The sequence below is a fragment of the Emys orbicularis genome, chromosome 1 (assembly GCF_028017835.1).
Source record: "Emys orbicularis isolate rEmyOrb1 chromosome 1, rEmyOrb1.hap1, whole genome shotgun sequence".
In the NCBI taxonomy this organism is placed as follows: domain Eukaryota; kingdom Metazoa; phylum Chordata; order Testudines; family Emydidae; genus Emys; species Emys orbicularis.
In genome coordinates, this window is record NC_088683.1 from 10,708,017 (window position 1) to 10,720,614 (window position 12,598).

The window sequence follows — 12,598 nt, forward strand, 5'->3', positions numbered from 1 at the left end:
GCGCTGCCGCGGGAGCGCTCCTGGGGCAGCACTTTGAAGTTTCGAGTGTAGCCACGGCCTAACTCTTTTAACCTTTCCTCATCAGTCAAACCCTCCAGGCCCTTAACCACTTTTATAAAACCTTAGAAAATCTTCCCTTATAGATCGATACTTAGTTTCCCTTCCAAGGAGTTGGCTTGCCATTTTCTTTCAGTGATGCCCACCTAACAGCAGTTTTGTACATCAAAAGGAGAGAGCGCATTCCTCTACAGAAATCAGTTGGTAACTGTATGGCAGACTTACCATTATGCACATTGGAAGTATCTTGGAATCTCTTTCCAAATGGAAGGTACCACAGTTTGTATTTTATGGCCACCTAATGTTAGATAGTATCTCATTTAGACTTTTCTCAAAAGTGAAAACCGTGCATTAGGGTAGCATAACAAGCATAACAGATCAATACAGGCCCACTGTTCTTCCCTAGCAGAGTAATCCAAGAAAATGGACATGGTCCACTCAAGGAGCTGCACCTGTTCGCATTGAACTCCCATAAATACCAGGTTGGAATGCCTGAGGAGCTTGGCAGTGGACGCAGGTGCTTTTTCTAAAACATTATGAAAACAAGTGATTAACAGACAGAAAACCAAAGGCCCTGAAGTGCTGTAGTACTGACAGCAGCATAGAAGTATACCTTGACACATTTCAAATAAAAAATAACGTATGGCCTTTGAATTGTGTTGCTAATCTCATGACTCAAAAAAACAAACAAAAGCTTGTCTCTGGCCTAAAACTATTGAAATAATATTTAGACAAATTTACATAATGAAAATATAAAGAGCCATTTCCTTCCTTCTTTCCCCCAACCTCCCAATTTATATGGGACACAATACATGGCAGACTTTTAAAGTCACTTGTGAATTAAGGCAGGGTTAGGTCAAGTCTTTTATATGCATGTCTTTATATTCTGTTAACTGATTCTGTGGTATTGGATTATCAGTCCAGAGCAGGCTTTCAGTCAGGTAAAATGAGCATTGGTTTTGGCCTTGGAATCTATGTATCTTGTTAGAAACAGAATCATCAGAGCGGTGAATCATAAGTCTGCAAAGAGCGTATGCCCTGCTTCCCCTCACGTTTTATTTGATATTGATACAGCCAAAGACCTCACTGTAATCAGTCAGTGTACAACATTCTATGGTCAGACATTTTGATGTACAACAGCCTCTAAAACGCTTGCTAGTATCAGCAGAGAGGGGATTAAGGGAAAATCCTCATCCATAAGAATCCACAGAAGTCTGAATTTTCAGATCATAAAGAATGTAAGCACATGGGACTGGATTTAAATTCAGTTTTAGGTGTTTCATGGAGATGTAAGGTACTGAATGAAGAGTGTAAGAGAGAGATGTTTTATATGAGCATATACTGTAAAATCAAGGAGATTTAACATTCCTTTTTTTGGTACTACATCTTGAGAGGCTGCCAAGAAGCAGATGTCCCTAAGGAACAGTATTTTGCATTGCAGTTTACTTTCATACTCTAGTACAATATAGAGCTGCCTAGGCCAATCAGCAAATAAGGAGCAAAATATTCATCTGAGGATACTCTGGCTTGATGAGTCTTTTTTTTTTTTTTTTAATTACCTTATTGAACTGAAAATAATGTATTGTGGAATGTATATTTGAGCAGCCAGTTTCAGGTTCCTTGAAGAACTAACTGGAAGATGAGTTAAGTATGCTATATATGCACATAAAATGAATATTAGTCTTCAAAGTAGAAGAACCATATCATTTTTAAAGCTGTGTTTATTATTTATAATCAATAAAAAAGCACTTTGTTACTACTGGGTTTAAAAAAACATCATTTGGCCCTCATGCTATAGTGATGAATGCCATAGAAATGCCCTTTTTTACAATTAACACACAGAGGTAGCCAGTCAGTCTAATAATACTTAGCACTTTTCATCTTGAAAGCACCTTGCAAACATCCTTAGCTTTGAGGTAGGCATGCATTCTACCCCCATTTTACAGATGGGAAAATAGTGACAGTTTGACCTGCCCAAGTTTACAGAGGGTGTCTGTGTCTGAGCCATGCTTAGAGCTCAGGAATTATTTATTAATTCTGCAGTGCCATAGGCATGGATAGCACTTCATGGATAAATGCAAGATGACAAGATACTTGCCCCAAAGAGGTTATATTTTAAAGGACTGGTCCTGAGATGTGTTCAATTCCCACAGCTCCGATTGAAGACAATGGCTACATTGGGTTAGCAAGAGAGATTGATGCAAGTGTCACGAATCCCATACAGTGAAGAAAACAGACAAAATTCTTATTTAAATCACATACATATCTGGGAATTGGGCTTAGAACTTGAAGCCTTCAGCTCCAAAAATAACAGGATATCATTTGAGCAAAAGGTCATCTCCCTCCGCTGGTGGCAATAGTGGGTCCTTTATGTTCTCTGTGGGCCAGGTCCAAGAAGATAGCATTCCCTGCCTGTCCTACACACACAGCCAGTGCATGACCAGCAGCAGTATTAAGATGTCATAGAGATATGCATTGGTGAGGCTTGACTTACCTTGTGGTTCTTCCTGTAACTTTTTCTTATTGTAGGTGAAACCAGGCCTGTTTAGTCGCTTTGGGGCCTTTTAATTAGAGACCTATGCTCAGGTGAAGTAAATTGGGTGTTAGCATCTCTAGAAACTAGAACTGAATGCTGGATCTAGAAGATGTAGCTGGTCTCTGGTCCTAATAGTCCAATTTATAGCTCCCTTTTGTGCTTGTATTTTATGTTATTCAGGTAACAGCACAGTATAGTCTGGAAGCAGCTTTCCTTCCTAGCTCTACAAAATTTTCCTTCCCTTTCACTATTTGATTTACTTTTAACAAAACGGCTGGATAAAGCCCTCCTGAAATCTTTCCCAGACGGAAACTGTAAAATGTTCTGTTTTTCTTTCCCCAGGCGATATGAGTCTCATCCAATCTGTGCTGATCTGCAGAGTAAGATTCTCCAATGTTATCAGCAAAACTCCCATGAGACCCTCAGCTGCTCGGCACTGGCCAGCCAATACTTTCATTGCGTCAATCATGCCAAACAGGTGGGTAGAAGAATGCAGCTACTGAATGGCTTATGGAAATAAGATGGAAAATACTGTTGGATCATCTTGTTAATCCTTCTCACCTGCCAATGCAGGATTGTTCCTAACAGTATGTGTTCGTGTGCTTTGTAGAGTCCAATTTTAAATTACTCAAGCAAAAGTGTTTCCATAACTTCCCTTGGGAGATTGTTCCACAGTGTAATAGACATTACAGTTAGCAAATGTTTCCTCGTATCTGCGATTTTAGCTGCAAGATAAACGGATTCATCTGAGTGGTATTTTTGTCATAAAATTCTATCCATAACATCACCCATTTCAGTAACAAGTTAATGCATGTCCCAAACTGGCTAGCGAACCAGTCAGATTTTAGGAAGTTTTGATTTTTGATGTACACCCAACTCCCGGAATGTGGCATTGTAACCTGCCTATCCTATCCTTTTGCAACCAGGGCCGGCTCCAGGGTTTTTGCCGCCCCAAGCGGCGGGAAAAAAAAACCAAAAAAAACCCCGCGATTGTCATCAGCGGCAGCTCCACCGCGCCGCTTTCTTCTTCTGCAGCAATTCGGCGGCAGGTCCTTCCCTCCGAGAGGGACCGAGGGACTTGCTGCCGAAGAGCCCAATGTGCCGCCCCTTCCCCTTGGCTGCCCCAAGCACCTGCTTGCTGGGCTGGTGCCTGGAGCCGGCCCTGTTTGCAACCTAATTTGCTAGCATTATAATTTTACCATATAGTGTAAACGTCTAATGTTCTATAAAAGTTTGACTAGCCACTTATGTCAGAAGGATTTTTTAAATGGATAGTTGCAAAATATAATAAAGATTTGTTTAAAAGTCTGTGACTCCTTTAAAAAGCCAGCGATTTAACATTCCTCTTTGTATCTGGCTTGTAACTGCAGAGTGTAGTTCTTAGGGGTCTTTGATGTATGCACATCATAATAGTGTGGCAGTTGGGTATTTTATTTTGTGAAAGTACAGCTCTTTATGTACACTAACAAACAACCAAACCTGCAGCTGTACTGATAACTGAAGCACTTGGGTACTACTAGCTGACTCACCACACTTAGTTGTATTGCCATATTAGCGCAGCATAAGAGAAAGAGGCTAGAAGTGAGCCAAGTATATGTTTAAATTAGAGATAGGCTCAAGCCTCAAAATTTGGGTTCAGGTCTCTGAACATAACAATATTTCATGATGGTTCAGATCTGGAGTCTTGGTTTTGAGGCCTTCTCCAACTTAAGTATCAAGAAACGTATTCCATCCTCAGAGGACAGGTCACTGATACAGAATGATGAAGATCTCTTGGTATCTGGGGACAAGCAAACAATATGCATTTTAAATACGGCCAATGTAAAGTTATACATTTAGGAGCAAAGAATTTAGGTCTTACTTCACAGTGGTCCCTTCTGGCCTTAGAATCTGTGAATTTCTGTGTCTTTGAAGAAATCAGTGAGAGCAAAGCTCACCCCCCACAGCTTTGTATGTATAAAGCATGTGCTTAAATAAGACTATTGATCTCAATTTTTAATGTTGGTGAACTCCAGTAGTTGAAAGGAAAACATCAGAGCTCCTGCTCCAGTGTGTTAGCACAGACTTCAGCAAACTCTTCTGATTCTGATAACATAGCCTTGTTTCCTTTATTGTAGTTAATGATACCTGTAGCGAATACTAGCAAGAGTTTCACCATATCCATTCACTTGGACCTTTTGGCAGTAACTCTGGGTCAGGGCAGCTTTATTTGTCCTGCGGCTGTCTTTATTGGTATTAATACTGCTAATGGTCTGCTGCTGTGGAAATCTCAATCCAACCAAACAGTCACCGGTGTGTTGCAGTGCTAAAACAACCCGACCCATCTGAGGTCAGCAATGCTTAATAAACATCTCTCTTTCTATCCTTATAATCCTTCGTCCATGTAGTTCGTGTATTCCTTTTGAAATAGGAATCCCTGGTGGATTAGCAACTCTGGAAGAAAGGCCTCCACCTGAAAAGCTGCAGTATGTTTGCTCTGTGTGTATGTGTGGGGATCCAAGCTATGGAAGATTTTACATTTTCAGCGACGCTCCCCAATTCACTTGATGGTGGGGAATTTCTTATTGTGAATGAGTAGTCCCAACCAAACATGATTCACTGTAGTAGACAGTTAGTATAAAGATCTGAAATGGAAAGGACCAATTAGGTCACCTTTTCTATTTCCTCTAGGAATGCAGGGCTGTTCCCTCCAGTATGTTCTCTTGAGTTTCTTCCTATCCAGTTATAAATGCACTAAGCGATTGTGCTCCCACACTTCCCTTGATATTCACAGTCTAACAGATCTCACTGACGATGAAATTTTTCATGATACCCAGCCTATATTTTCCTTTGCCAAACCTAATGCCATTTTATTAATTATTTTGGGGCAGACTATGATTGAGCCCTGCTCAGGCACGTAAGGTGTCAGGAAATGCAAGGAGCTTTGGACCACCATGCAGGCATTGACCACAACTACATTCCTTGCACTCCTTTGAGCACAAAAAGTGCAACTGCATTCTTTCCAGTTGGGGCACTCACCAGCCTGAAAGGGTTTGCTTTTTCTCTGGTGTTCTGGAACTTCCTTAATTCTGTGTCTCTCTTCAAAGATAACTGCCTGTAGTTCAGTAAATTCTTTAGCTAAATTCCCTTTACCCTTTAGGATGCATATCAGCCAGACCCTGCTAATCTGTGTATATTTAATTTTTCCACATTTTCACTTACTAGCATGCGATGCCTTTCTGCTTTGAAATCTGAACTAAACATATTGGTCTCCAGCATGATGTTGTGGATGTTTATAGACATGGGTGGTGGTAGTTCTTTTAGTGAATGGTTAATCAATAGTTATAGATTGCTTATAACCATATATAATGCCTTCTACTGATGTGCTTGAAATCCTCTATAATACCTACTGTTCATATTTTTAACATCTCTAAATCATTTATAAACCCGTTGTAAACTAATATAAACAGTGAACAACGCGTCCCTTCCTCACAGGGGTGTTCACAGGCATGAATTCATTCATGTCTGGGAGATGCTCATATCCTATAGTGATGCAGGGTGAGGAGAAGGGGGTGGGGGGAAATAAGTGTCCATTTTTTGCCAAACCTCTTGATGGGTGTAAATGTTTCCTGAACAAGAACTTGGGTTTTTTTTAAAGCCCTTTTCTCATTCTCATTCGTACATGCTCCCGGAATGGTGATTCATACAAGTTACTTCCTTAATATACCTGACTAGGGGAAGCGTTCTATGATATGAAATATTTGCAGCCAGAAACAACAATTGCATTGTGATAATGATCATCCGTTCTCATCCTTCATGTGTTACAGCTGTAAATGTAATTATTTTTACCTGCTTATTACCGAAATTGTACAATTACTATGACATCATTGTTAAATATTATTGTAATATACAGCAAATGAAAATATGTGTTAAGGGGGATAAATAGAAAGAGGATTCAGGAATGAAAAAGTTATCTGGTGTTGGCTACCAGAAGCAAAACAAAGGGGGGAAAAATATGCTAGGGGGAATAGACCAAGATATTAAAAACCAAATAAATTAACTAATCCGATTTCCAGGTGGGGAAGCTGGGCACTTACGCTCAGGCAGCAGATTCTCTGTGCTTTTCATAAATTGAATTTATTGACTCCTCTTTCTTGCCTATCATGCTTATAATCACTTCACCCTCTCTTCAGTATGCTCTTTATTTCTCTCCCTGTCTGTAATCTTATGTCTCAATCTCGTCTTTTCTTAGAAAAAGCCCGGAGAGCTGCTAATACTAAGGAATTTGACATCTTGACTTAAATCCGTAAATCTTTACCTGAAGTCCTAGGAAGCTGGTCTGATAAATAGAAGTGTATTATTAATATTTTTCATACTATCGTAATAGTGGGGGAGAAGGAGATACTTATTACCATCATTAAGGGTAGACACTATGGCCGAGTCCTCGTCAGCATTTTTTAAAAACTTCTTTCACTGTTGCAGTACTACCAGTGATAGTAACAATGGGAGCACTAATCTAGACTGTCTACCAGCATTTTTATCACCCTATTATTAGTCTACCCAGAGCAAATATAGATGAGACATTGGTAAAACCCCCTGCACCCTGCCTACGCTTTGGACTCCACCATTGCTACCAGTCGGTCCTAATTTTCTTGTTGTAGACTCATCCATACTACACCCCGACACAGCCTGTACAGCACAGTTTCTGAGTACAGGTGTACAATTGTAGCTGTGCTAGGCGTGGATGCCAGTTTCTACAGCCACGTTAGGCTGTGTTTGAAAATACTTTGAAACATGGTATCAAGCCTTAGCCTGGCCTACACTACAAATACATCACTGCCAGAAAGCCTGGTTACAAAACATTGTCCCCCAGCCTAGTTACAATCATGATTCCAGTTTGTAGCACAGAGTGGACCTTAATCATGCTTTGTAGCCAGAATAAAGCCATATTTGACCAAGCCCTGCAATAAATATGATGTCTTTGGATTTTAGTGAAGCGCTTGATACTGTCCTACAAAATCTGAATTGAAAAATTCTTTAAATTTGGCATGGCTGGGAAAACAGAGGTGGAGTGAAAACTGGCTAAAAGACTTTAATGAAAGATAGCAATAAAAGGCATTTTATTAAGTGGGGGAGTCATATTGTGGGAGGTATCTGCCTGAGGGAGTACTGTTTGGACCATTCTCCTTTGACACCTTCATTAATGACTTGGAAGAGCGAGAAGAAACGGCAAACTGGTGAAAGTAGCACATGGTATTAAAAGGAGACTAACGGTTACGACCAACAGAGAATTTACAGAAATTAGAAACTTAGGCAAAAGTTAATAAAACTGCTGCTGCTTCTGGGGAGAATAATCCGATTGCAGACGCTCTGGCTCGAGGGAGAGAAACTGGGTAAGCAGTAATGCTGAAATAGGGGTGATAGCGGGCAGTGTTCTCAGAGACATGAGGATCACATCACAGAGCAAGCTGGTGATAATCCCTCCACAAACCTGGAGCATTCCATTGAGCTCTAGGTACATTGCCAGAAAGATATTGGCTAAGAGGAGACCAGTGGGAGCAGCCTTCCAAGGGAAATAGTGGAAGCCCCATTGCTTTGTAATATTTGGAACAAGATTGGCCACATATAAAATAAATGGGAATGGCCCTGCACTGGCTGGGAGATGGACGAAAGGATCTAACAACTCTCTCTCATTCGCTAACGTCAGTGATACTAGTTACAGAATTTAAGTTGACACTGTAAAGACTTGGCAAAGCACAGTGCTGCCATTCGCAACCAACCAAAAGAGAAAACTGGGCAGCATAAATGACAATGGCTGAGCTGTAATTCAGAAATCAGGCTGAAACCTCTTTCATGGAGATGACGGATCAACTATAGTTGCACAATCCATTAAGCTCTTTTTAACAAAGGGAGACAGCCCACAGTTTTCAGTCTCTGAGGTTTTGCTCCTAATTTGCACAGGCCCCTGCTGTTTATTGCTGAGCAATAGAAAGTACCCCCACCCAACCAATCCCACCTTCTCGGTGCCATAGAACACATCCTTCGGTGTGGAGATGAAATGCTGCAGACAAAGATCTGTGGATGGGCAAATACCTGCCATTTCTTTCCTCACCTTCAAGATTTCAGTGTTAGCAGGATCCTAAGCAAAAGAAACAATTTTTAAATTGTGACTTGCAGAGCTTTTCCCCAGATCCTTTGAGATTTTCCTATGTTAATTTATGCAGTGTTAAATGTATGCAATGTTAATATTCAGACCAACACCAGTTACATGCAAGTTTTCATACAACCACTGCAGTGGAGTCTTCTAGCTAAAATAGCCTTTGTCAGTTCTGCGGAAACCTCTTAGGGGATGCTGTAAAGATTTAGATTATTTATTTTGTTAACTAATAAAAGTTTTACTTTGCTTTGTTTCTAATAGCAGCTAAGGAATGTGAAACTGACCCATCTTACTTTGTCCTCATTTATTTAATCTGGGTTTTGATCAATGTTTGTGATCATTGGGGCAATTCTCTTTGTTTCACACGTACGCTTGTGGTGCAAAGATCCGCCCAGGAACTGCTCCTCACAGCAATCTTTTCCTTACACCCGAACTGCTCTTTGCAGGTTATCTTCGGAGCTTTAGTAAATGTATCATGTGAGTGTGGTTAAAGTTATAAATGACAGCCTACAGCTTTCCCCTTTATTTTGCTACACACATGCACACTTTGAGAACAGCTCCCATTCGTTTACCTCCTCTCTCCTGATCTCTAAATTCCTGGGCTCTCGACTCCCAAATCTGCCTTGTCCCACCATAACTACTAAAGTAATTGCTAACTGACAACAGTAGCCTGGCTTTTCCCCTGTCATACCAGAGCACGTAACTTTTCAAGGCGTGCATTTGGGGCTCAGGTCTCAATTAGGCCCATCAATTCCAAAAAAAAGATTCACAGTTCCTCACCTACCACTGCTACCTTTTTTGGACACCAAGGACTAGGAGCAACAGATTTCTTCTGGTTAATCTCCCAACCCTCCAGCAAATATAGCTTCCACCATGCTTTTACCATGCCGCTGGCCAATCTAGTACCAACTCCCACTTAGTATGCTCTTTACTGAGCCAGGTACCTATCCTTACCTCTTGGAACCTGTAGATGTTTTTGTTTCCACCAACCTTCTCTCTCACAGGCCATAGCAATAGGAAATCCTCAGCGAGCCCAGTAACATATCCATCCAGGTCTCTACAACCATGGTGGAGCCCATTGCCTGGTACAGTACAGTAACGCTTCACTTAACGCTGTAGTTATGTTCTTGAAAAATGTGACTTTAAGCGAAACGATGTTAAGTGAATCCAATTTCCCCATAAGAATTAATGTAAAGGGGGAGGGGGTAGGTTCCAGGAAAAAAAAATTTGCCAGACAAAAGACTCTATCTATACACATATACACAGTGTAAGTTTTAAACAAACAATTTAATACTGTACACAGCAATGATGATTGTGAAGCTTGGTTGAGGAGGTGGAGTCCGAGGGTGGGATATTTCCCAGGGAATGCCTTACTGCTAAATGATGACCTAGCACTCCGCTGAGCCCTCAAGGGTTAACACAGTGTTGTTAATGTAGCCTCACACTCTACAAGGCAGCACAAATGGAGGGAGGGGAGACAGCATGGCAGAGAGAGACAGAGACACACACCGTGTGTGTGTGTGTGTGTGAGAGAGAGAGAGAGATGCGCATTGCCCCTTTTAGTACGCTGACCCCACTCTAAGTACACTGCCTTTTTAAGCAGATCAGTAAGTTGAGACAGCAGCTGCTGCCAGCAAGCTCCCTCCGTCCTGACCCCTGTCATGTCTTCCCCCTCCCCCCCGCTCTGTAGAGATGGGGGGCAGAAGCGGGGGGAGGGGGCACCCTGACATTAGCACCCCTCTTTTCCCCCTCCCTCTCCCCCCTCCCCGCCCCCCGCACAGCAAGCAGGAGGCTCCCAGGAGCAGCTCCAGGGCAGAGGGCAGGAGCAACACACGGCAGTGTGGGGAAGGACAGCTGAATTGCCCGGTAATTGATAGCCTGCTGGGCGGCTGCCGCATCGGGAACTTAGGGGAGTGGAGAACTGATAGGGGGGCTGCCGGTCCACCCTGGTGCCAAGCCCCCACCAGCTAGTTCCAACGGGCTGCTGTTTCTGCAAGCAGTGGACAAAGCAGGCGGCTGCCGAACAACGTTATAAGGGAGCATTGCACAACTTTAAACGAGCATGTTCCCTAATTGTTCAGCAACGAAACAACGTTAACCGAGACAACTTTAAGTGAGGAGTTACTGTACTCTCCCTTCCAGATGCAGGATATACTGGTGGAGCTTGACAGGTCCCTGATGTGGGGCTAGAAGGAACATCCGTGCAGCCTGTGAACTCTTGATAGTGGAGTACTTGGGGTAGCCACACAGCATGAAACTTCAATGCTGTTACATCTGTGTGGCCTGATGGTGCCTGGAAAATGATCTGTGGAGCACGTGGTCAGTGTGTCACGTTCAAAGCTAGCAAAGCTATTTTGATCCTGCCTCTCAGGCCCCAGGAAATTAGGGGGGGGTTGGTTTGTTATATTTTTAAAATGTGATGGAAGGTGGTATCCTAAAGACCCTAGGAATAGGATTAACCTACTGACCTTTGGGGATGAGTTTTTCCTTATTATATGGGCAGATTTTTTTAAAGGGGGCCTAAAATGGCTAGCAGCCATAGGCGCGACTGTTAGGAAGGATAAAAGGAATTTTCCCTCCAGCTTTTCAGTGTGCTTTTGGTGTCCTGCTCATTGAGGACAGCACTGATGCATTCTGTCTCCTGGTCCCCTAACGTTTTTATGTGGTTGCATGTATGCTGACCCTTTTGCTTTACAACGTCTTCCCTTGAGTACAGGTAACATGCAAACAGTGTATAGATGTTGCTGACATTTAAGAGAGCATCCAGTATAGCTTTAAATGTTGAAATCTGTGTTTCCCCCCCTCTTTTCTTAGCAGAGCATGCTTGGTAGAGGAGGGTAAGGCGACATCCGAATCAAGCACAAAGCCATCAACTCTAATTCCAGCAGCAGAGCATTTTTTCCAAGAAGATGACAGCCCATTTACAGAGCAGACCAATAAAGAGAAGAACGGGAAGAGCCATTTCAAGAGCAGCAGCCATCACAGTTCAATCAGCGTGGCCGTTTGAAAAGCTAAGACCTGTATCTTATTACATCAGAAATGATACATCCGAGGGTGCTGTTCAGTCATCGTCAAACTCACTTATTGGTGACTGAAAAAAGGTAAAGAAAAAATATCTTCCATTGACCTTAGAGGAGGGGGAAATGTCTCTGAACGCTGCTATTTCACTGTAGAATCTGCTCAGTGACTCCGTGCAGTCAAATCCAGGGGCAAGTAATGCCTAGTGTCCCAGGGTAGGGTGACACTCTGTGAACTGGGCAACTACTACTCCACACTATAGGGCCTGTGTTGACTGCTGGTTGTTAAGAACTTTTCCTTTTTATATGCACTTGAAGGAATGTTTGCTTAACTTATTACAAAGATTATGTAACCAAAAAGTCCCCCTCTTCCTCGCCATGCTCTCTGCTGGAATAATGTTAAATACTTCAAGGGTGCAAGGTGTAAAATGGCCTTTCATTACATTCTGTCGGTAACCTATGATCATGTTGTGCTACCAACTGTCATCAAGTATTGAAAATGATGTCTCACTCTGTATCAACAATAAATATATTTTGTGAACAGAATTGATGTTTCAATCTGGTCTGCTTCTTTCCACTGTTCATAGTCAACTAATGCCCCCATTGTGGTTTGGGTCAGTTGCAGCTGGGATTGCTCTAACCCCGAAAGCATAGAATTGTGCATTCCATGCCCACACCAGAACTGGGGGGTCAATAATGATACCCACAGGTAATAACTTTCACCCAGGGATTACAGAGCACTTTGCACAGGTGGTAGATATCCCCATGGTACAGTAAGAGCACTATGGCACATTGACTTGTCTCATAACCCAGCGAGCCAATATCAGGATTAGGTTTCTTCAAATACTAGAT

General features: G+C 42.2%; 1 protein-coding gene across 2 annotated transcripts in view; it reads left to right on the forward strand.

The window, feature by feature from the left end:
* Positions 1–12,292, forward strand: part of CHCHD3 (coiled-coil-helix-coiled-coil-helix domain containing 3) — a 287,502-nt gene extending 275,210 nt beyond the window's left edge. Inside the window, exons 7-8 of one of the 2 annotated variants that reach the window (XM_065414026.1) lie at positions 2,936–3,071; positions 11,544–12,292. In XM_065414026.1, coding sequence (XP_065270098.1) covers positions 2,936–3,071; positions 11,544–11,570 — 163 coding nt within the window. In that variant the 3' untranslated portion in view covers positions 11,571–12,292. The remainder of the gene's footprint in view (positions 1–2,935; positions 3,072–11,543) is intronic. The other variant, XM_065414031.1, reaches the window with a different exon arrangement.
* Positions 12,293–12,598: the final 306 nt, after the last annotated feature.